General features: G+C 48.6%; 1 protein-coding gene across 1 annotated transcript; it reads right to left on the reverse strand.

Moving 5' to 3' along the window:
- Positions 1-430: 430 nt before the first annotated feature.
- Positions 431-25206, reverse strand: LOC119393156 (uncharacterized). Its single transcript, XM_037659980.2, has 4 exons — positions 25158-25206; positions 20906-21162; positions 2183-2540; positions 431-1810 (listed from the first exon to the last, which is right to left on the reverse strand). Exons 2-4 carry the CDS (start codon positions 20997-20999, stop codon positions 1708-1710), a joined length of 555 nt encoding a protein of 184 aa, XP_037515908.1. The 5' UTR covers positions 21000-21162; positions 25158-25206; the 3' UTR covers positions 431-1707.
- Between the last annotated feature and the right edge of the window lie 589 nt (positions 25207-25795).

The following is a 25795-nucleotide window of genomic DNA, read 5'->3' on the forward strand; positions in this document are numbered from 1 at the left end:
CGTTACCCCGGAGGCAAGAACAAATCACAAGAGAGTGCAACGCGTGCTTTTTCAAGATCTTTATTAAATTTGTTAAGGAACATTTCATGACGGCTTTCAAATGGAAACACAATGACACAAATATTGCCGGAAAGTCAATGAACACAAATGGCATCAAGGCAGTTCGGTCCATGTGTCCCAGCAAAGCTCGGTCAGTAATAATCGTCATTTCCCCTGTGGGAAGCTGCTGTATAAGCACACGGTGGCAGGATACGCTCTAAAATGTGCAACCGCTGCCTTCATTAGAGCAACATGGAACGCCGTTTAGAAAATGTCACTTTACAGCCAATTGACAAATCAACCTTTGCCTCTCTAGAATAGGTCACACACATATGGTATCGAAGGCGGTAATTATGTGGCCCTTGCGGCAAGTGTGAGAACTCATTTCATGAGCTCGAAGCTCTGACAACTCATAAATTAGAACAGACAAGCACATAAAGAAAAGGCGAATTCGATCACAGTGTATACAGGAAAAGATTTTAGACTACTGTTTCTATATACAAAATTTGTACATGATATAGAGAGAACATGTCGAGGACGGCACGGCCACAAAGGCAAGGTTAATCCAGTCATATTCGCCTTCAGGTTGCTTCTATAAAGTAGAGTAAACTGAAACGAACCAATAAAAATGCGACGCACAAGACCGGATGTCAATAGAATGAGGACAATGAAGACAGTAGACACCGCATGAATGGTTGCCCCTGGCAATTCATCCACCACTTCCTTATTTATCGCCAACAAATTGTACGGCTAGGTTACGACAGCGCGCCTTTAACGAGCGGACAACGTCCGGCATTGTGAACAGTATTTTTGTTTAAATAGGAACTATATTTCCGGACATAATAAATAATCGAAGCTACTTGGTTCGCTGTATTACGTTTTATTAGCTTGCTTCTGGCATTACTGCTTCCTGATGCCTAACTTCCAAATCGTTATATTAGAAAAACAGCATGGCAAACTCATTGGAACACGGCCACGTTTATTGTGTATGTGAATGTCTGTTCGGACCAACACGCATGAACAATAGTTTTATGATAAGACAAATTTTAGATACCTCGCCTGCGTGTGATTTCGAATGCTAGATTCACACAAGTATCAGCGTTTTTTCCCTCCAAAACTCAAGTCTCACCGACCAAACTACACTTTCAGGGCAGCTGCACCTGTCATGTAGAAACATCTCGTTAAAGATGCGTGATTTAGTGAATGCTTCAGCGGATAAGATAGAAAAATGTAAAGCTTTTCCTAATGACCCGAAATAACGCAGACACGAACGGCACATCGACCGGTGCTTTGATGACTGTTTTGATACAGCTGAACATCCGAACTTCGCGCGAGAAGATACGCGTCGCCGCTGGCACTTCGCACTCGATGTTGCATGCGTGGAACGAAAGATTTAAATAATAAATTAATCAGTGGTCTTGAAAAGTTTGGAATTATGCTCAGTATGCCCGTGAACTAGAGAAAAGGCAAGTTACAAGCCAAGAGTGCTTGCCTTTGTGCGCCTAGCCCGACAATGTTTCGAGTCACGGTCCGAGTGTCATGCGCCGACGAGAGCGGTCGCTATCGTGTACGGAAGAAAGGAGTCTTGTTTTCAGCAGAGGACCGCGACTGACGCGTCCATCGGCTCGGCACGCTCCCTCTGTTTACAGCGCCTTCAGCACACGTCGCTCAGTATCCTCCGCTGGCACGTGGCTGCTGATGGAACGCCCCACCGCCGTACACCTGGGCAGCTCCAGCCAGGCCTGACGCTGCTCCGTAGCCTCCTCCGGCGCTGCGCCGTGATGAAACAGTGGCGCAGTGGTCGTATTAGGTAAATCATTTTATCGGTAAACAACCAAAGCTCAGGCTGACATTTTTTTTTCGTTAGAATCTGCAAATAATGACACTAATCACAAATGATAAACTCGGTGCGTCTTTAACGTGCTCTATATACAGGCCCAAATGGCAGCTGGTGACCAAGTTTTCCAAGGACACGTTATTGCCCGACTAGAAATGATGCAAGGCGTCTTAAACGCAAGCAGAGTGAAACGAAACGTCTAACCGCAAAGCTTGGCCGCTCCCTCTGCTTCACGCAGTCTCTGAACCATTGAAGCGGCTTTAATGCGCACAGGTTAAAACGGTCCACGTAATCCTTTCGACTCACCTGCCTCCGTAGCCGCCGGCACCTCCGTAGGCCACTCCAAGCCCTCCAGTTCCAGCGGCACTGGCACCGTAGCCAGCTCCGAGACCAGCCGCGCCGCCGTAGCCAGCGCCCTGGGCGGCTCCAGAGGTAGCGTAGCCCTGGGTCGCCTGGGCACCTCCGTAAGCGCCGGCCGCCTGGGCACCACCCGCACCGTAGCCGGCGTGGTTCACGTTGTTGGTGAAGTCGAAGGAGCCGCTGTATGGGCTCGCGGCGGCGCCGTACGCTCCTCCGGCTGCGGGAGCTCCGTAGGCTGCCGCGCCGCCCGTCGCGGCGCCGCCGTAGTCACCGCCACCGTAGCCTCCTCCGGAAGGAGCGACGCCTACCGTAGGAGGACATAAGCCATTGGTCAAAAGAACACTACTTTCCAGGAGAGCAGCGCAGACGGCAATTCCTAGCTGGCTGAACCCACATAGCAGTTTTGTGTCCGAAAGCTTGCAAATTAATCAATATCTTAAAGTGCATACCGTTCCTATTGGAAAATATTGTAACAAACAGTGTAGGTTTCTTGCTCCGTCAACTACGCTGTTCCTTGTGTATTATGGCATGACTTAAACACAGCAGGGATACCAGGTCCTAACCAGGTGCAGCGGTGGATCGGCCGCCATTTCCGCGTACGCGGTTACAAATGCGACACTCGGTGGCGGATGCTGTTTTAGAACTATACTACTCCATGTCTTGCAAAGTCATTCATCGAGTAGCAATGACCTTGAGCCGCCGGAGCACAAGCGCAACGCAAGGCGCGTCCGTCCGGCCTCGTCAAAAGATGATGATGATGCTCCTTGGATGATTGGCACCTACCCACTCGGGGGGATCGGCCACGGTCGGTCTGACATTTTTTAAGTGCTAATAGAGGTTACAGTGTCAATTAGATTGAAGAGTTATTTTTAATGAATCCCAGTTTAGCCTAGACCATGTTGCGTAACCTCCCAAAGGACCAAAAGATCATTATGCCATGAGGATACAATTTAAAATTTTTGGCGGTTGACCTGTCGAACAAATCGATTTTACTCGCATATGAATTTCTCTACAGCACTGTATATATTCCCGTCCGTGTGACCCAGCACAGAAGCCCCAAATGACAACAGTACAGTGGAAGTAAATGGCACACCAAGTTGCCGCATTACAATTTCAATAGTTGGTTTTCTGAGAGAGGAAAAGAAGAAGAGGCGCATCGCTCGAGATATCGTCGTCGTCAGCTTATATATTGTGCGCTGCAAGACGAAGCGCAGTCTCAATGATCTCCAATTTGCATTGCATTGTCCTGCGCGAGTTGATGCCACTTTAACATCGAAGCTGTTTAAGCCGCCCGTAAAAACTTCGGTGCGTACAAATGTGTACAAAGAACTATCATCATCATGAACGGGTATGCGCCACAGAAATTGGGCAAATCCCGCTACTCACCGCTGTTCCACTAAAAATGAAGAAGGCAACAGACGGGCGGCAAACACCAGTTAAGATTCCTAGACAGACGTAACCAGTAATTGAGAAAAACTTTAATAAACCGTCGGGTCTAACCCATGTGATAAACAACGTGGCCGCATGTTTCAGCTTCAGCACGTTTCAGCTGAAGCATCTGTACGGAGTGCTTCAGCGGTACGTACTACGACGAGAGAACACACCAGGGAACTGGAAAGCTGCGGGAAGAGCCCGAAGCAATGGAAGGCCTCATCGAGCGACCACGGGTCCGTAGATCTGTGGGAACGCTCGGTTTCAGCGCGAGTTTCTGTCTCTGTAGTTTGGGCATTCGTGTCGTGTCTGTCTTGTGGTTTAACTCGAACCTCTCTGCGCTGAGAAGCAACCTAGAAAGAACTTCCTAGCTAAAGCCTAGCAACAACCTAGAATCGTCCAGCTTTGTTGTTTCAAGCCTTGCGCGACTTAGTGCAAGCATTTTTGTGCCTGCAAACTTCATAACTGCGTCTCTCTTTTTATCCATTCCGTCGCTCCAAGTGGCCTCCCCTCATGACGTCACCCGCCAGGTTCTAACGGCGAAGCTGTGTAGGAGGCGGTCGGTGCTGGTCCTTCGTAAATAAACTGTCGTCATCATGAACTCTCTTTGCAGTGAATCTGTTTAAGCTATCGTTAACTTGTGCTCCGTCGTGCAAAACTCCTCAGGTGGGTATGCAGCCCAGGAATTGGGCAAGCCCCAATACCGTCTACACCAGGTGCAAGTGTCAAACGAAAACGAACACTCGAAAAAAAAGAGAGAGAGAGAGAAATACATAGAAAGAGCGAGAAAGATATAAAGAGAAACAGACACGAAAAAGAGATAGAATAGAAGAGAAAGCAAGACAGAAAGAGAGAAATAAAGAGAGAGAAGGGAGATAGAAAGAAACGGACACGAAAAAGAGAAAAAGCAGGTAGCATGACAGATATAGAAGATTAAGGAGAAAGAAAGAAAGAAGCAGAGAGATATAGAAAGAAAGCGAAGGAAGAGAAATAAAGATAGAAACGGCGAGAAAAAGAAAGGAACAGACAGAGAGAGAAAGAAGTAAGTAGAAAGAGACAGATACGAAGAAGAGATACAAGAAAGAGAGAGAAAGAAGAAAGGAAAAAATAAAGAGAAACAAGGAGGGCCACCCAACTGCACCCTTCCTTCAGACTTGGCACCACTAGTGCGAAGCTGACAGAAAAAAGGTAGGAAAACCAAACAGAAAGAGAGAAATAAAGATAAACAAAAAAGGACAAAGAAGCTGAGAGAGAGAGGGAGAGAAAGGAAAGAAAGAGAACTAAACATAGAAAGAGAGACAGAGAAAGAAGAATAGAAAGAAACCGATACAATAAAGAGATACAAGAAACAGAGAGAAAGAGAAGAAAGGAAAATATAAGGAGAAACGAGGAAGGCCACCCAGCTGCGCTCTTCCTTCAGGCTTGCCAATATTAGTGACAAGCTGCCACAACTCATTTTTTTCTCTTAAAGAGACCCTGCAACACTTTTCCAGCTTGGTCAGAAAACGCTGCCCATCGGTAGCCGGGGCTCCTGCGAACACGCGAGCCAAATATTCAGGGGCGTAGCCAAAAAATTTTTTCGGGGTGGGGGGGGGGGGGTTCACTCATACTTAATGTATGTTCGTGCGTGCGTTTGTACGTGTGCGTCTATATATACGCAAGCAAAATTGAAAATTGTCGGAGGGGGGGGGGGGTTGAACCCCCCAATTCCCCCCCCCCTTGCTACACCCCTGCAAATATTATAGCGCAGCACGCGGCCTAGAATTTCCAATTAATTCTCAAAGTCAGCTAGAAATCGTTCCCCCTTCTCTCAACAGATGATGTCACAAACCCAAATGACCACGCCGTAAACTAAACGTCCATGGCCATTGGCTGATTTAGCATCGTGCGCTGCATAGTTACTGCGGCCGCCCCGGGACGCCGTCACGTGCCCGCGCGCTCACTCGCGATCACACTGAAAGTAAGCCGCATGTTCGAAGAAAAAAAAAATGAAATGAAAGTGCTGGAGGTAATGAGGCGCGCTGACGAACGGACGCTTGTTCTTGCCCGCTTGTCATTCACCCCTGCAAGGGTTGCAGAAAATCGTGCCTTCTTCCTTTATTCAGACCACAGGGGCGTAGCCAGAAATTTTTTTCGGGGGGGGGGGGGTTCAACCACACTTTATGTATGTTCGCGCGTGCGTTTGTATGTGTGCGTGCCTATATACGCAAGCAAAACTGAAAAATTTCGGGGGGGTTTGAACCCCCCCAACCCCCCCCCCCCCCTTGGCTACGCCCCTGTCAGACCACTACCACCACGCGCTGCAAAGCGTACGTGTGGTCAGGCCTTAAGAGAGTACTGACAGGATTTTTAGACGTCGTAAAAGGGACGTTTTTGTAGTGTTAGCTACACTTGCCTAGCCGGAGCCGATTTCGCGTGGAGCGTCATGAGCCGTGCTGCGCATGCGCGAGGATCACTGATGTCACACAGCTGGGTTACCGGAGCTGGCATCTTACGCACTCTCCGACACCGCCGCGCGCGGCTCACCGCTGCTGGTCTGCGCGTTCGGGAGGAGTGACGGCGTAGGTGCGGCAGACAGGCTGGCGCCGGCACGCGCACAGACTCCGCCACCGCCGCACGCGGCCCGCCGCTGCTGGTCTGCGCCGCATTCGAGAGGAGTGACGTCGTAGCCATACACACAGTGGCGCCGGCGCGCGCGCAGCTGTTCGCCTTCGCTGCTCTGGGGCCGCTTCATAGCGCCTCTGACTGCCGTTTGCAGGTAGGTACGCCATGGAGAAGGAGAGCGCAAATGCTGCTCGACGGCGCAGAAGATCCGAGAAGCTTATCTCATCGGATCCCGAAGTAGTTGCCTGGCAATTAGCGGTTCAGGGTACGAAGAATGGACAGAAGAAGAATAATAATCCTAGACAACCTGGAAAGCTAAGAATAATGAGCTGAACCTTTGCTAATGCTACGTACAGTGAAACCTCGGTGATACGATCACAGCTCATACGAATTTCGGGGTGATACGAATTTTTCGTTGGTCCCGGCCAAGGCCCATTGGCCTGCAATGTAATGGAGTGCGGTTGTTGCGAACCGATTTTCACCCAGCAACGTTTGATACGAAAGTGCGCTACCGCCCAGGTACGAAGAGGTGCTGTCCACGCTGTCGCGGAAGACGCGCAAAGCACGCGCGAGCGCGGGAACGCAAGCGTCGGCATGCGCGCCGCACCGCCAAATCTTCAGAATTACGGTGTACGAAAAACACTTTTCTTACGGTCAGAATAAACCTTCAGAGACGCGTCACGGCCTCCGGGATTGTGTGCGCAAATCTTTGAGGCTCTTATATGCCTCCGTGTGCCTTCGGGTTTAGATTACAGAGGACATTAGCGCCACGCTTTTTTTTTCTAACGTGTCGACGCGGGCTGCTGTCGTTGTGCTTTGTTTACACGTGCCTGCCTCGTGCAGCAGATATCCCATGAAAGGTGGACGAGGACCGAAAGAAGGCGAGGACGGTCTTGGCCAAGGAGTCAGGCCTCACAACGTCAACATGCGCGACCGTTGATGCCGCACTTGTGCGGGCACGGCCGTAAATCTCCCAAAAAGCATCCCCAACATATCCGCGGTAGCAAAGTCATAACACAGGACCGTGGTTCTATAATCTTGTGGCCTTGATCCATCGCGTCAGAAGCGCTTCTTTCGTTGCTTTCGCTGCAGTACTCCGGTTTCATGCAAAAAAAAAAAAAAAAAATGGCCGCGTATCTGCGTGCTTCGCTGCAAATGTCGTCTAAAGACGATAGAAGAGGCGCTGCGTGAGATATGGATGCCGTCTGGCAATACGTTGGGAAACATGAGTGCTGTGTTGCGGGCTGGTAGTCCCGGCGCAGCAGCAGGCGAAGACCGGCGGTGACCAACGCGACCGGCGGGAATGCCAGCCAGCCCGAACACGCGGTTAGCCGCGAAGCGCCGAAGCAGAAGAAACGTCCGCACTCAACAAGTACTCTCCACACACTCTTTTATTTACACGTCGCCTCGGTAAAACAGGAATGCCAGAGCGGCGCCCCATGGCATTCATACAGTGCAATACGGAACCGAAACCGAAACAGAACAGTGAGCTCGTGCAAAGGGCACGGAGGAAGACAAGTTTCAGCGCAGTCGCATTTTCAGCGCAGCTTAAGAAACTAGGAACTCTAAAATTAAGTATCTATGTATTTTCTATTAAAGGAACACAGCACCTAATACTTACCTAGTGATGTTGCGCCTCAGATATGCGTAATGTTTGCTTTTTGATCAACAATGTACACAAGTATGAACCTAGTCATCCGTTCAAGGTGGCTGGCCCTTGGGCAAGTGGTTCAACTTTGGCCAGGTGGCTGAATCGAGTGACGTGCCGACAAAGAGAAAGACAGACAGACAGAAAGACAGACCAAAATTTCTGCGTTTAAGTTCCCCAAGAAAGACTATCGTCTTTAAAAGCATACTAAAATTTGGAAGGGGTTACAGCTGTCGCGGGTCACAACGCACCTGGTTCATTAATTAAATACGCGCGTACGGGCCGTATATTTACGAGTGCTGGTATGATTGCCGACATCTAAAACCTTAACTGACAATCATTCAGGCTTCTTCCTGACGTTGATGCAGCCCTGACAAACAATAAATGAAAATGTACGCCAGCTTTCTTTGTCGCATGCTAATTTTCCATGCTTTCTGGTGATACGAATTTTTGACGATACGAATATTTTTCGTGGTCCCGTGAGATTCATATCACCGAGGTTTCACTGTATATCCTGGCATAGCCGAGCTAAGCCACTGCAATTTTTTTGTTTCCTTGGTGTGCAGTGTTAACGCTCTCCAAACACCGGAGTCAGACAACACGCTTACTTTGATTTACTCTACTTTGGTTTAGTTTACTTTGATTTGAAAGTCTTCGTCGCTGAACATAAGCAAGCCAGCCCCACCACAATTCACATTACCGCGACGAGTCAACACAGTTCTACTAAGTTTGCGAACTCTGCGTCCTGCATGCAGCCTAAATCGCAGAACTGTCGAGGTCTCTGGGCGCCAATTAACTCATCACTCTTTACGTGCACCACGAGCAGATTGCGGATCTGCCGCTAGTATGTCGCGAGTTACTGTCTTCCCGTCACGTCACACTGCCATGACACGTCACTGAGAAGCCGCTCCCTCGATATCGAAACCGAAAGTGTTTTTATTGCGATAGCAATTATATGGACAGTCTCGGCTGGATTTTGCCGTCGCCGCCGTCATGCACCGTATATGCATACGTATGTATATATATATACATAAAAGGCCCAAAGAAAAATAATACAGAAAAATGCTTCCGAAGTGCGGAATCGAACCAGGGACCTCTTGCTCCGCAGCGAGTGGCGCTAGCCACTACGCCACGAAACGCAGATCCCGCTGAACGGACTCAGAGACGGCAGGCGCTTATAAGCGTTTCTTCATTACCAGCGAGATGGCGCTAGCAGCGCGACGGGCGCATTTAAAAGTCGTCGGCGAGCTCGCTCACTTCTTATATTTGCGCAGGGAGAACCTTGCCCTTCCGCTGTCTGCTCGCGCGGTTTTCTCGTGGTGAGGGAAGAGGGATGTTTCGAGCTTTCACCGTGATGTCCGCGCTCATGTTACGGAGCGTACGAAAGCCACTCGAGCTCAAGGGACGCCGCTAAACGAACAAACAGAAGATGAGCGCGAACTATCAAGTGTCACAGCTCGACACTTGAAGAACGCCAGTTTCCTTCGCTGCTTCGGCCGCCTTTGCAACAGGAGCACTGTTCAAACTGAGAGTATCCATTGGCGAGCCTCACTTCGTATAGCACTAGTTTATTGCTATCGCATTCATTGCTTCGCCCTTGCGGGCATGATGCATTCCCATGCATGAATGACGCATTCCCAAGCACCACAATGCTCTTTGTAGGGTTCTCTACACGAGGGCTTTTATTTGGAGCGACAATCCGAAAATATTTAAAATTCGTGTCAGTATTCTTTTAAGAGCTGCGCTGTAAAACACTTGAGCTGTGCTCTAAAACGTGTCCGTATTTGCACGCCCCATCTTTTAGTATGTCATTACAAATTCTTAATTATACTCTCTTGGTTATCATTCAATTCATGCATTATGGTCCTTCTATACAGTCTTCTTTTGTTTCCTAGATGCTGCCGCCCTTTTCTACTGCTGACTCCATATCTTTGACGTTATAGTTTCGTATATGAGTGAGTTTGGTTCTGTTGATTAGTTTTGGCAGCTCAGAAAATTGTATTTCATTTCTTGACGTAGTTACTTTCATCTGTTGTCGTTTGTCACGGATTTCGGGGGCGTGATGCTTAAAAGATGGAATGAGATGCGTGAGGCGGAACAGAACACATGATTTTATCCCACCAAGCTGAATGAGTAGTCACAGCACACTATGACTACAAATATACAAAAGAAATACAAATTGCTTTAAGCAAACATCTACAAAACAGTAGGTTCTCCAGAACTTGAGAACCCACAGTTTGACAACATAGCTGCTGATAGAATGGAATGTCCTTACGTTCGTTCGCCGACTAGGTTCGTCTCCGAAGTCCGGTCTCGGCTGCGTCCGATGTCGCTGGTCTCGAGGATCACGAAGAAAGCCTCCGCCAGTGCCGTAACCAGAAGAGTCACCCATTATTATTGCGATATCAATTATATGGACAGTCTCGACGGGTTTTTTGCCGTCGCCGTCATGTCCTTCCGGTATGAAGTCCAAATCGATAAAATCCCCCCGCGCATCGTACGTTCTACCGCGGCTAAAAGCGCGCGAGCGGGGACGACGAACGCGGCCGAAGCAGAGGTCAAACGAGGCGTCCCGTTTCCGTCGCTTGAAGGGTGCATGCGATAACATCACCCCGCTGGGGAGGCCTGCCGTCGAAGCAGATAGGAAACGCCACACCCTTCTTTAACCAGCATGAAAAAAGACGCGAAGACGCGAGGGGGGGGGGGGGGAGTGACGCGCGAGGAGCAACTTTGAACCTTGAATCTAAGGGCGCGGTCGCGATCGCTGGCGCGCTCGCTGTCTCGAAAGCCATCACAGCGGGCGGCTCGTGTACCCTTCTACGTGCTGCGCTCTCAACGCGAAGTGACTATGCGGAGAGCATCGCTCCCTGGAGCGGCCGTATTCTCTTACACCAGCGTTTTGTAGTTACGCGAGATCGGAAACGAAACAGTTAGCTGCCAGCCTCACCTCAATTTGTTGCTATCGCATTCATTGCTTCGCCTTTGCGGTGAAACTGTGACTTTTTGTCGCCTGTGGCCAGGACGTTCTAGCTGACGTGGCGAGTAGGCCTACAGGGTTACGCCTAGCGAGCTGCTTGGTCGGTTCTGTGTGAAGCGCCGACGTCGCATATCTGGGACTGTCTAGTGAGAGATAGCCGACAAGCCTCAAGGAGGCTCGCTGCCGGAATCGCCGTTAGATGCTGCAGCATGTCCGCCTCACTCGAGCGTCTTTGAGGTCGGAATGCCAACGTCGCAGCCTAGGAACCCGAAGGCCTGCCGTTCCCGTCGCCAGTGCGGTGCTGGCGAAATGACTTTCAATGGCAGCTCAGCGCTGCTCTTCTCTCGATCACGGCTCAGGTCACGCGCCTCCGGAAGTTGATGAGGATGACGACGTCCTCACTGATGGCGCTCACCCACAAAGGGGCCAATAACCGGGCGGCAGGAAGGCAAATAAGCTTCCTTGCACGCACTCGTGCCTTTTCAAGAGCTTCGTCGTCGAATTTCCTCTCTCGCTGCCTGGCTGTTACTTACGACATCGTTTCTTCATTAAAACTTCAGCGATTTCAGAACTTCCTTACTTCTTGTCTTGGTGTTCTGCCCCCAATCTCAATTGCCGCTTGAGAAATTATTAAATGCGAAGCATTTCTTAGCGAACCTTTGGTACTTTGAGCGTTTCTATCTATCTATCTATATATCTATCTATCTATCTATCTATCTATCTATCCGCCTACGTCTGGGTGCTCTCACGGTCACCTCCTTAACTTGGTGTAGACCAAAACCGGTATGGGAGGGTAAGAGGATTTCACGAATATTATTGTCGGGTCATGACATGAATAACGTGAAAATCTTGTCGCGTACGTCTTCAAACCCTTTCCACTGGACACGTGTGGCACATGCCCGTTTGCCACGGGCAGCGGTGTGCGGGTATGTGCCACAGGTGACTGACAGTTTATATCTACCCAGGAGCGGCGAGAACAGCTATTGGTAACTTAAATGCTAGAGCGTTAAAGAAAACCAACATCGGCAGCGTTGACTCGACGAATGGAAAGAATGAAAAATTAGGATCCCAGCAGGAATCGAACCCAAGCATTCTGCGTGGCAATACGGTATTCTACCACTCATCCACGCCAGGTCTATAAACTGGTTTGGAAAAACAGCCTACGCAGGCGTCATATCGGTGCAACGTCAATTGTGGTTGTGGTGCTTGCTATTTTTACAAGAAAGCAATAAACACTACATGACACTCCTACGATATGTACTCCTACGATACAGGCGCTATATCAGATTAACGTCTGTGGTTCTAGTGTTGGGTCCGCTTTTATAGCAGTCTAATAAACATTACGTTTTTATTCCTATGATTCAGGAAGCTATATTGAAGCATTGGGCGACCTCGGAGGAATACATTAACGAAAATTACATATGATATCCACATCACCGCACCGTAAAGTGCACTTCGTCCGCCAGAACGACGCAGTGTCCTCTTCATTTCTTACAAGGCTGGGCGATGGCTTCATGCTGACCGAGAATGATGCCAGATTGATTGACATCCACTTTGTAGACTAGACTACGTAGGCCACATACGCCCAGGTAGTCTACCAATACGACAAGCACCATCCACTGATGTTGGTCTACGTAGCACTATCCAAGCCTACCAGCCTCGACGGCCTATACCTCACCAACGCGAAGGGTGGCTTCAGGTTCCGACATGTCACCGGCTCCATCGACAGACAATTAGTTGACGAAATGGCCGAGGCATAAACGAATTCCAATAGCTCTACTATACCACATACCTCACTACACATGGACCCATCGTCACCACCATCATGACCGGATCATGTAACCAGCTGCTGGTGCTCACTGATCACGGTGATGATGCCATTGTTCAAGAACTGTCAATAAATTCTTCCACACATGCACACGGGTTCGTGAAACGTGCGTGCGTTCTCGGGACACGTATAAGCACTACACATCAGCTTATCGCTTCTGGTGTTGGTAATACCCACGTTGCCATTGGCAGCGCTACCCAACCATAAACAACTGGTTATATAGCACATATGCAGCTCTTCAACATATATGTGTGCTTATAAAAATTATGCAAATCTTTCGCGTTATTTTGTAACGTGTCGCTCAGTAAAAAGAACTACGCCACAGTCACTTTCCCGCCGCATGCTTCGCATAACATCGACTTCCACGGTACGTGGGGATCTGCCGAATTTTTTTCGCTACGGTTTCGTTCATATCCTCTGTGTCTTCATTTTCTTCTTGTTCTGAAGCATTATATCTGGATGTTTTCAAGTGCAATCTTAAATTCCTCTGTTTTTGCCCTGATTGCATCTTAGTATGCCCGTTTTCTAGTTACTAACCTTGTTGTTGCTCACCGTAGGTTGAGCGCAGTGCTGGGCAGTATCGAAGATACATGTATCCTTAGATACTATCTTAGATACTCTTTGGGTATCTTGTACCTGTATCGCGATACGTCTCGCAAGACGTGTATCAGTATGTATTTCCGATACATTGAAGAATGTATCGTCTATCTTAATTTACAAGATACTGCGATCGCAACACCGCGGTGCGAAACAAAAAAATCACAGCATATCCAGGGAGTGAATGATGATGAGTGGGCGAAGCTGCGGAGGTTCATCGGTAAACCGTGAATCTTCCGTGAATTCTGCCCAGTACATCATCACCGACGTGAGATCGGGCGCGTTTATACTAAAGGTTCGATGAGTTATGACGACTTGCAGCTCACTTTAATTTTACATGTACGCTGTGAATTTTCATTGTTTAGAAAACCATTGCTTTAGAAAAATCTGGCGTCTTTCGTTAAGCAGCTGGCGTCTTTTCGTTTTGCTTTAGAAACATCTGGCGTTCTTTCGTTCTGCTTTTACAAAACATCTGGCGTCTTTCGTTGGTTTATTTCATCAATCAACGGCGTTTTGAACAAAATTTTTTATTGTTTAATCATGCACAGGAGAAATCTCACCAGGCACTACCTTGGGAGGTAAACAATGGCTGCTAATGGGAATGAGAGACAGAAGAAGTCGGCTTTTAGCTAACACCTACACTTCTACTTCTATTAACGTTTCCTACTGGAACATGCCAATGGCTGCTAATGGGGAATGAGAGACAGAAGAATTCGGCTTTTAGTTAACGCGCACGCTGCGAATTTTTTATTGTTCAACAACGCACAGGAAAAATCTCCCATCGGCACCACCTTGGAGGTCAAAGCGTAAGACTTGTTACGGACTACGACTACTACTACTGCTACTACTACGACGACGACGACTACGAGGGACGAACGGGTGCCGCCTTAAGGAGCTTCGCCCCTAATAAACGTTCGCTGAACGCCGCTTCTCAAGCTGATACCGCTCCCACTAAGCCACCAGGTTAAAACAAAAGACAATGACATTATTTTATCTTTCCGCCAGAGTTTTTCCAGCGAGGGCAGGTGATGGGTTGTGAGCGTCCCCATTGGTGGAGCAGAGTCACGTGGTGACGCTCGCGTCGTCTCGATAAACAAGCGCGCGAACGAACGCCCAGCCGACCTTTCGTTTTATCGCTTTTTCGTTTTAGTTGTGTCAGTGCCGCGACACTTGGTACTTAGCAATTGTCCTGTGCCGCGTACTCCAATGCGCGCGGCGTCTTTCGCACACATTCTGAGACTGCTGTAATGTCAATATCGAAGTTTCTCTTGCGTGGTGTTTCGTTACGAAGTCTGAAGAATGCTACCTTGGGGGATTGCTTTGCGTCTAGTGGCTTTCACACATCGGCGATTTCACACATCGGACATGAGGCGTTTTGTCAAACCACATAAACCTGAACAGGTCACGGTCCTCTTTTCGTATCTCGACTTGCAAGAACGCCTTCTCGATGTCTGCTGTCATTGGAACTAAATACCATCTGAAACGGAGAACCTGCACTAGGTCCCGGGTTTCGGCACCATTTGTTGCGGAATGTCGGCCTTTTATTGGTAGCGCCGCCAGAAGGACGGATCCATGACACTCCAACGAAATGCCTTTAATGGCGACAATCGAACACAAAAAAAAGTACATTATGATGGTGGTGCACGGACTTCTTGGCACTAGCTGTGGAGACAGCAGCCCGCGATCAATTTTTGAAGTATCTCGTGAATATAAGCTTGACTTACACGCACTAAGATTAAATTATATGCAAGTAATATTCCAATAGCTATAGCGCCACCGGTACCCATGCTAGACCTAACAGAACAAGCATTCACATAACAACCGCTATCCTGGCGTCTTTTTATTTTATTCTAATAGTTTTTAAAATTACAATTTGATTGTTAGCAGAAGTTCTTTCTTAGCTGTCCTTCTTTTCCATACCATACATTACATACGATTCTATATTGTGTTTTTCTTTTTCTGGTCTACTTACTGCAATATGCCTTTAACGTACTGCCAAGGTAAGCTGCCTGATTTAGTCTTCCTTTAAATGTCTGCGTCATTTCTGCTGTTTACATATGAATTTACTGTTATGTAAAGGCGATGTTGAGAGCAAATATATAATAAACCGAGCGCGCCTGGTGTATACAGTAACAAAAATAATGCTTACTACTAAGTAAAATCGCAAAATTTAGTTTCCATTATAACACAAATTATTAGAAGCCATTTTAAATATGTTAGCAAAGGTATTCGAGAAACACTGTTATACCAAATGCTCCGTTTTTCTCATGAGCGTCCCAACGACCCGTTTTACGCTATTTTTTATAGGCACTGAATTTAATTCGCATAGCTATTAGGGGTTACCCGCCGTGATGGTCCAGTGGTTATGGTGCTCGACTGCTGACCCGAAGGTCGCGACGGCCGCATTTCGATAGAGGGAAATTGCTAGAGGCCCGTGTGCGTATATTCAGGATTTAGAACCCCAGGTGGTCAAAATTTCTGGAGCTCTTCATTAAGCGTCTGTCAGAATCATATTGTGGCTTTGGGACGTCAAACGCAACAATTATTATTAGCTCTTTGGGGTGCTGCCTGTATCGTGTTTCTATGCTTAATCGCTGTGATTTGATTGGGAACCGCTTTTCTAATTTACTTAGATATATTGTTTTCCTTGTTGAGGCTTCCCTAAAATTATATTACTGTTACTAATCACCAGGTAATCGGAGCTATAAGTGGCATTAGCCTGAATAGCGGCGGTGTCCTGTGGCGCTTTGTGCCACTGTACAATACGTCTGAATCGTTTCTGGGCGGCTTACGTCGTTGGTGACGTACACCTGTCCGGTGATCCGTTATTGCGAAAACCGTAATACGTTCACGGGCAAGGTAGAACTGCACAGTGATATTTGCGCTATCGTGCGGAGGCTTCTTGTTGAAGTTTTATGATTAAATGGCAACCCGCTAGCTGGTCGGCAAGCAGAGAAGCGACTCCCATCAATTACAAAAGCGACAAGCGAAAACCTCTATCACCAAAGAGTATAAAGTGCTGTCATGTTAAGCAGCTAAAGCAACGCCATTTAGTTGTTTCGAAATGGAACTAATATACCTTGAGCAAGAAGTACAAAACTTTTGAGATACTAACCCACATCCATCCAAATTAAGCAAAATTGGTCTCAATTAATACCTTTTCAAGCGAACATTTTCGTGCATAGGCATTTAGTGCTACATTTATTAAATACATAACAAATTTGCGAATGTATCGAACTATCTTAAGACACAATTGGAATGTATCGTATCGGATACAATCAGTGTTATAGTATCTTGTATCTGTATCTCAAATACTTCTAGCCTGAGTATCTTGTATCGTATCGCGATACAATTTCAAGGTATCTTTGCCCAGCCCTGGTTGAACGTGATGTTCGCCAAGCTGTGGTTACTGCTTTTTTTTATCTTGCTTACTACAGATATGTCCTGGATCCCTGCACATTATGACATCAATTTTCTTGTTTGTTTCCCCCTTACGGCTCTTCCATGTCCACTTTCTATTTCTATGGTGATTTAAAAAACGTGGTTTAGAAAACTTCGTCAGCAGCTGCGCACAGTACATTACCTTCAGGAACATGCGCTTTTCCATCCGCCTTCTGCACCAAGGTGTCCTCCAAGTGCTTTTCATTATCTTGACTGGCGACGTCACTAAAGTACCCCGCTGTTCTACGTTCGTGATCAGCCACCCAGATTCATCCGCTTCTGACTATATCAGCCTCCCAACTGGCCTTGACAGCATTCACCGTTAGTCCTCGCAAACTTATTCCCCTAAGCTACCACCAAATGCGTTCACCGCATGCAGGTCGTTGTCGCCACTCCTTTACTCCTGAATGGGTCCAGAAGATACGCATATTCGACTCCTGGCTGTCACTCTCGACAAACTATAGGACTTTTGCTTGCGCGTATGCACGAATACGGTGCATACTATAGCATTCGTCCTCCGAACATTGTGCGAAATGAAGTATGCCGTTTTCCCCTATCATCGAATACTGCGCATCATTTTGGCACAGTCCATTCGAACGACACAGGCATCGGTACAACCACGCACTGCCCACAACATTTTGAGACGGCCCGCAGCTAACCACACTCCTCCGTTCGGTCGGCTCGCTGCATCCGCCACTCCTTTTCATGTGGCGCTCGCTGTCTGCAGTCACGTCACGCGTGCACTTTACGGCACTCGTTCTACGTACGTGCGGTGTACTACTTGCAGCGGTCCCTTCTAAATCTCCAGCAATCGCATCCGACACAGCCTCCTCACGAGCTTTCGCCAAGGACACCACACCAGCGCAACTTTCCCGATGACAATACGAGACTTTGTGACCTTCCACCACGCGGTTCATTCCCTATCCGCTCGCTCTGTTCTGCCGCGAATTCTTCTCTCTTTCGCTCTTTCACGCAATGGCACTGCCAGCCTTATGTGTGCAAAGCTTGTAGCAATTGTGTAATTCTGCCTGAGTTAAATAAAGAGTATTAACATAGCAGCAGTGGAGTGCCCACTAAAGGTTCAGTGATACACGTATACACGGGGAGGTACACACTACTCAAAAGTTCCGGCAATGTGAGAAGCGCAGGCAAACTGAGTGTGGTACACATTTGCGCCGCTGGATGTTATTAGCAGTATGCCTTGCGGCAGGCCCGTAGCCAGGAATTTTTTTCGGGGGGGGGGGGGGGGGGGCGCTTGCTGAAAGCCTTGAATATTTGAGAAAAACGCCTCATTTCCTTATTTGTAAAGTCGACTTGCTGCGCAACCAGCAGGAAAGACGGAGGGAGACAGGGAAGAGCGCAGACTTCCGGGTGGTAGTCTGCACTCCTTCCTTTCTCCCTCCGTCTTTCCTGCTGGTTGCGCAGCAAGTCGACTTTACAAGTATGAACAAACTAGTCTGCAGAGAAGTATTGTTTCATTATTTATTTTCGATAAAACACCATGCGTCAACAAATTTTCGGGGGGGGGGGGGAGTGATAATAATAGTAATTGTTGAGGTTTCACGCCCCAAAACGACGATATGATTATGAGAGACGCCACAGTGAAGGGCTCCGGAAAATTTAACCATCTGGTATTCTTAACCTAAACTGACATCGCACAGTACACGGGCCTCTAACATTTCGCCTCCATCGAAATGCAACCGCCGCGACCGGGATCGAACCCGCGACCTTCGCGTCAGCAGCCGAGCACCGCAACCACTACACCACAGCGGGCGACGCAAGGGAAGTTAGGGAGCTGAAGAGAGGATGGTAGCCCAGCGCCACGCTGGGCTGCCATCCACTCGTCCACGTGGTCCACAACGTCGACCACGTGAATTACGCAAAAACTGGAGCCAATGCTTCCTACAATAACTCTGCCGAGAGGACCTTGTCCCTCATGATTACAGGTGACTTCAGCATTGATTTATCAAAACCCAAGAATGTCTGGTTCTTAGACGGCATGAAAGACGGCTTGCATGTGGACAGGGCATCACAAGACCTCGGTGCCACGTCCACGACAGAAGGCATCATAGATCATTTCTTCGCAAAAAGCCATGCGCGGTTTCCACCAGATCTACTATACCTCGCACTTCACTAAACTTAGACCGTTCGTAGCCGCGATCACGAACGGATCCGATAACAAGTCCTGTCCAGCTGCTGGTGCTAACTGATGACGGTGATGATGACCTTATTCAAGAATTGCCAAGAACCTCTTCCACATATGCACACGGGTTCGTGAAACATGCGTGCGTTCTCCGTCATAAAGGATAAGTATAAGCATAAAAACTGTAACGCAACTCTAACTGCAACTGTGACTGTAACGTACGTGCAGTGCGCCTGCGGGTGCCACTCGGCTGTGTGTATATCTAAGAAAACTTTTCTGAATAAAGCTTAGTTGCGAGTAGCGCCTGTCCTGTGCATCTGTGTTCCTTCATTTTCCTATTGAATTCGCGCTATCCAGTATTGAAGAATATAAGCACTACATATCATTAAGCAACCGTAAACAACTGGTTACATAATACAATTGCGACTCTTTAAAATATGTGTGTACGTGTACCATTTGCACATTTTTCTAGCGTCGTTCCGTAAAGTTTCGCTCAATGTAAAAAATAGCGACAGAGTCACCTTCCTGTGCATGCTTCGCATAACATCGATTTGCACGGTACGTGGGATCTGCCGAATTTTTTATTACATAAACGCTTCGAAGAGGGTCGAGTGTGTGTCTACGAACGTTTTGGACGCCCGTAAACGAGCGCAACCCTGGAAACGGTAGCGGAAGGCTCTTCTTGGGAATTGCTGGCTGTTTGCGACATTGTAGGACAATCGCATGGCACAGTTCAGCGAATTTTTGAACATCAGGCTAATTTCTGCAAAATTCGTGCCACGACTGCTCAGTGACCGCAGGCTTGCGCACAGGGGGGGGGGTAGGGGGGCGGCCGCCCCCTCTAATTACCTAAGAGGGGGGGGCGCAAAATCTGCCCCGTACATGGACCCTTCTAGTCATCTAAAAGGGGGGCGCAAAATCTGCCCCATACATTGACTTAGTTGGGTGGGGCGGGGCGCTCCAATAAACCTTCGCCCCCCCCCCCTGATGGGGAACCCTGCGCACGCCTATGTCAGTGACGAACAGAAGCTGCACCCTGTTTCCGTCTGTACGGAACTGAAGCAACAAGACAGAGACAATCTCTTATTCTTCTCCAGTGTAATAACCGAGGACAAGACATGAGTTTCTTGTTACCAAAGTTGATGTTGAGGCTGAAAGGACGTCGGCTGCACACTGTTGAAGACCAGGGGCGTAAGCCAAGGGGGGGGGGGGGTGGGGGGGTTCAAACCCCCCCCCCCCCCCCCGAAATTTTTCAGTTTTGCTTGCGTATATAGGCACGAACACATACAAACGCACGCACGAACATACAAAAAGTATGGTTGAACCCCCCCCGAAAAAAATTTCTGGCTACGCCCCTGTTGAAGACATCCAGTCTATGATCGCAGGCGGTCCTCAATACACTGTCGCCTGGAGAGTTACACGAATGCATGCAATCGTGGCAGAAACGTTAGGATCGGTGTATGCATGCTCAAGCAGACTGAAGAAGACAGTGCTGCTTCGGCATCATGGTGACTGAATTTCTGGAACTTTTGAGCAGCACCTCGTATCTACTGCTTTGACCAAGCGATGGTATTCTGTCGTGTAGCACTGTGCCACTACGTTTGGCGGCTACGTTCGTTCCGTGAAGCCTTTCTTTATGAATTGGTTATGGCTTAGTAATCGAAGACTAGTGGCACGCATAATATGAACTTATAGTTAGAATAGACAATGAAATGCTTCAATAATGTGGCCGACTCAATTCTTCGCTGGGAATCAGGACAAAAATAACACTGCGTCATTTATACATGCCCAACTGAGGCGACTCGTGCTGCTCGTTTAAATTGGAACAACGCACGCGACCAAGGGAAACCGATGGTCAGAGCTATTCTTTCAACAATCTGGCAGTTAACTCGCGAAATAGCTTTCATGAGAAAGCTGGCGAACTTTATCAGTCATCCGTCCCTCGAACGGTCTCGTCCTTTGCGCGGTATTGAAATCTTCATAAATTAACATATACTAACTTGACCCTGTGTAGACAGCTCCACCACCGGGCGCTCCACCTCCGTAGGCCCCCAATCCGCCGAAGCCGCCAGCCCCGGCGCCCCGCACCACCATAGCCGACGGCTCCTCCGGCGCCCGCACCACCGTAAGCTCCTCCGGCTCCCGCACCACCGTAAGCTCCGCCGGCGCCCCCGTAGCCGCCAGCCCCGCCGTAACCGTGCTGGGCAAGCACCGCCGAGAAGCCAGCACAGACCAGCATTATGGTGAAGGGATTCCTCTGCGGAGAACAACAAAGGCTTAGCGAGAATAAACGCTGATTTCATCGTTGAAATCAATAAGCAAATGAGTTATCGTTGAAATACATAAGGCGGATTCATGAAAGGAGAGAAAAAAAAAAATGTCACAGCTTCAATAGGCAACGCTAAGGCGAGCCCAGGCATAAGGCCATGGTCACACGAGACGCTAATTAATTACTTTGACATTCTCAGTCGAATGCATTGTCTACTTGCACCTAAACAGCTCGATCTCACGTGATTGAGCAGAAACATCGCGTATGACGCCATCGGCAGAGCGGCACGCCGCTGTCGGCCCTGGCGGAAGTGATGCTGGCAAAATAGCGGGAACCGCGAAGCGGCAAGGCGTAGGTTGTTGCTGCACCCCCAGTAACACGGACTAACCGCTGGCAATGCTAAATCGTTCAAATTGCACGGCGGTGGTACGACGTCATACGTGACGTCGACCCCGAGATGTGCAGCTGCAAAGAGACTCTTCCACGCGGCACGAGATGCAGAAAAGACCCGGAAGGCCTTGCATTCTGTGGCTGATCGACTACGACATATATTCATTTACCAACGATACTCACGGCAAGTCAAGCAGGTATACTTTAACCATGACGTAGTGCGGGTAATGGAGCCACATTATTAGGCATGCAGGCGGCCAAACAGGCCAGTTGTCAAGACGACGAAGGAAGTAAGCCACAGTGTTGGCGGCAAATCTACGAAAAGATTCGTTCACACGTTGGAACTAAGTTGGAACTAAGTTGCGCGATATGTCGTTGTGCCATATGCGCATGAATGGCTTGCCGAGTAAACTTCGCATCACGTATTTGACAACTTCACTATTGCCGACACTAGAATTTATTTCGCACATGTGTATACGCGCTTCAAACTTACCATCTACCATATCGCACCGTCTGTTTATACGATAGAACACAAAAAAATTGGCACACATTGGCAACTACCAGATCTTTTCTAACAGCGTATGAGACCTTCAACTCAACTCCGTAAACAAGCGCTGTTGCGCAAAACTACAACCAACCAAGGCAAGGCGACACGACGGCGCTGAAGCGTAGCCAATGTTTAGGCATCATTCAGACATTGGCGGTATGTCCTCCATACGAATTATTTCGAACGTGCCCGTGCATTTGCAAGAAATATCGAAATATTTTAGCGTAACGTAAAATTATAGCACGATGATGTAGGCAATCGAAGCAGCGCGTAGATACGCACCTTCAAAGCCAGCGCTCTAACCATGCCCAACACCATCACCGTTGTAAGCTAGAAAATATCTACGATGCACATTAGTAATGAAAGAACTTGAAAAGGGCGGCCCATTGATGATCGCAGCCAGACTGACGGGCTGAGGTCGAAATGCAGAAAGACTCGAGAAAGAATCCAACGAAAATTTGGGATTTGAGTGCGTCGTGAAGCGGTTCGTGCTACGGTTATTCTGCGTCTCATAGCGATCAGCAAGACTGCTCAAGCTGTGTCTCTGGGCATGCGCTTCTCAGCCAGCTGAAGTGATCGAATCCTCGGAATCTTCAGGACCTCGACAAAAAGAAGACGACCGAGGAACTCCCTTCCAGTTTGACTCAGGATTTAAACAAGGAATTGTGACTGTGCCGAGCGTTCGTCATCGTCAGCCTATTTTACGTCTACTCCAGGACGAAGGCCTCTCCCAACGACATCCAATTTGCCTCGTCTTATGTGAGCTAATTCTATTTTATTCCTGCCATCTTTTTGATTTCATCGCTCCATCTAACTCGCCGCCGTCGTCAGGCTTTCCTTGCCTCAGTTGCTCTAAATGACCACCGGTCCTACGCATTACGTGGCCGGTCCCCGTCCACCAGAATGTCAGCCAAAAAATGCTTGTTGTCTGACCCGTTCCACCGCCTTCCGATCTATACATGCTACGCCTACCAATTCTCGCTCCATTGCGTGCTGCGTAGCCCTTCACTTTTTGTCCCGAGTTCGCTTTTATCCTCCATGTTTCAAACCCGTATGTTAGAACTGGCAGTATGCGGTGACTGTATCGTTTTCGTTTCAGGGACAGCGGCAGTTTGCCTCTCAGGCAATGCTTGCCGCACTCGCCCCAGCGCATCCATCCTTCGGTGGATTTGCTTTTCAAGAGTAGAAGCTCTCCTGTCAGTAGCTGACTTAGCTTTATATGCATAATGCCCCGCCACGGTGGTCTAGTGGTTATGGCGCTCGACTGCTGACCCGAAGGTCGCGGGATCGAATCCCGGTCGCGGCGGCTGCATTTTCGATGGAGGCGAAAATGTTTGAGGCCCGTGTACTTAGATTTAGGTGCACGTTAAAGAACCCCAAGTGGTCGAAATTTCCGGAGCCCTCCACTACGGCGTCTCTCATAATCATATGGTGGTTTTGGGACGTTAAACCCCAGTTATTATTATTATTATTATATGCATAATAGCTTGCCGACCTGCACAGAAAATATTCAGGTACCGTTTGTCATCTCAAGCAATTCTGCAAAGCGGATAGGTACTTCCGACGATAAGATGATTTCAGTGCGCTCCTGCGTGTGAGTTATTCGGCAAGACGCCGGTACCTAGGAAAGTTTGGCACGTGTCTGGTAGAAATTTGAAAAACAAAGTATCCGGGAAGCAGATGCGTGCTGCTTGAAGACGCAGGTGCAGCAGCATGCCACGAAAGAAACGTCATTCGTAGTTCACTTAACCGACGAATAAACAAAGCCAACGTGCTTCCCTTCAAAATCCGTGCGCTGTCATATCAAGACAGATAAGTCCTTTGCCGATTGTCGTCTCTTCTGCCTCCGTAAGAAGACGTTGCAAATGTCAGCTATCAACTACACATTTCTGCAACATGCCAGGAATTGCATATCTCATGCGGCTTTTACATATTGACAGAGCAGCGACATATATGTTTGTGTTCACGTGCTGTTAATCGCAGGGTTGTTTCGTAAGCCCAGCAACGGAGCTGTTCCTCAAGGCCCGAAATAAAGCTCACCTATCAGACAGTGCGCGAAATCCCGTTATAGCTCTCGGAACTGTGAGGCTCGGCTAGCTCCGATTCCCGGTTAAGCAGCGTTTGCTATTTATGAGATTGCGCTCGCGAAGCCGCAAATAGCGACGAGAACCGGCACAAAGCGATGCACTGCATATATCTGCACACTTAGCGCTACGCTGACGTATAACAAAATCGAAGCTCGAAATTAGCGCCGCAGTCAGATACTGCGCGCATTATGTCCCGCCATTTACGGAGCAAGTGCTGAACGCGAATCACCGCAAAACTCCCTTCATCTCGTACAAGACGCTGCCTGCACATATCCTGGGCGCTGAATAATTGTTTACGCTGAAAATAGAACGCACATTGTCAAGTCCTATAAGTCACCAGTGGCACGTGCAGTCGCTGGAGAAGCTTGCCCTCGGACGTTAGCCTGAACTCCATTTCGAGAAGTGATAATCGTTTTTATCTTTAAATAAATGGAGACTAACAGCGAACGTCACGACTATGGTGCTTCGACAGTGTACTTACGATAAAAAAAAATCACGCGCATAAGATTCTGCAGCTAGGCAGTTACGAATCTGCTGGAACCCCGTCACTACAGGTTGCAAAGCATATTTCCTTGCAGATATTGTCATTCGTGGTTACTCCTGGAAACGTTTTAAGCTAACCTTCTATTGTGATGTAGTTCATCCAGACGAAGGTTAGTCTGCTGCATACTTTTCAAAGCTGAAAAGATCGAAGGCCCCGGCTTAACTGATGCACGTATTTATTCCGGCTTCTTTACAAGGACGATTACTACCGGTAGACTCTGTTATGCATGCGGCAGCGTACATAGACCTGGGATGTATATTATATATAAAGCTGGCACTGACCGACGATCAGTTTCAAGATATCGAAAAGCTACGAGCTATTCAAACTCTCGGATGGCAAGCTTTACCCCTTGCCCCTAAACAACCCGTGCTCATCAAGGTAGTTGCCGGTGAAAAGCGAAATCCAGGGCACTCACGACGATGCGCATGGCTGTGAGTTTACGGTGTCGACGTATGTGATCCGAATGGCGGTTTGCAGGGGAGAGCAAGTGCGGCGCAGTGCTTATAAGCGGGGGTGGTGCGACCTCATTCGCCGAGGGAGAGGGCGAACAGTGGGCAAGGGGCGCCAACAATTGAATGGGCCGGCACGAGTGCTTCCGAAAAACTCGCTAAGGAAAAAGGCGTGCCGCCCTTTCTTGTTTTTCTCGCCTTTCTCCCCTTCCCCCAGATTGTTCGTTGCTCGTTTCCGCAGGGCGGCTCAACGGAAGCGGGGGGGAGAGTATGGAGAAGCCGGCTATATTTGTGTTACGTGCAAACCACGCGTGGTCCGGGCAACTGGATACCGGTCCGTTGTGAAGCCTTGACAGATTTTTCCTCGAAATAGCGCCGCTGACCGGACCGGCTGGGTTTGGCGGCCGCGAGCGACCAGCGGCGCCTTGTATCGGAACGCCTTAAATGGAACGCATGACGAGAATACACCTGGGCCACGGAAGCTCGCGCCCATCGTAGCCATGCTTCGCCGGCCAGAGTTTCCGCACCGCTGGAGCCTCGTTACTACCGTTCTTTCCGCCCTACAACTCTCTCCTGGTTTACCGTCGGAGACGGATGTCTATTT

The sequence above is a fragment of the Rhipicephalus sanguineus genome, chromosome 5 (genome assembly GCF_013339695.2).
Source record: "Rhipicephalus sanguineus isolate Rsan-2018 chromosome 5, BIME_Rsan_1.4, whole genome shotgun sequence".
Taxonomy (NCBI): Eukaryota; Metazoa; Arthropoda; class Arachnida; order Ixodida; family Ixodidae; genus Rhipicephalus; species Rhipicephalus sanguineus.

What these genes read in the sequence shown, in the direction of transcription:
- LOC119393156 (XM_037659980.2), bottom strand. Translation starts at nt 20,999, where the DNA reads ATGGTGGTGCGGGGCGCCGGGGCTGGCGGCTTCGGCGGATTGGGGGCC. An exon ending in AGCTGTCTACACAGGGTCAA is followed by an intron (nt 2,541 to 20,905) that starts GTTAGTATATGT and finishes CTCCTACGGTAG; the next exon opens with GCGTCGCTCCTTCCGGAGGA. An exon ending in GCCGGCGGCTACGGAGGCAG is followed by an intron (nt 1,811 to 2,182) that starts GTGAGTCGAAAG and finishes ATCACGGCGCAG; the next exon opens with CGCCGGAGGAGGCTACGGAG.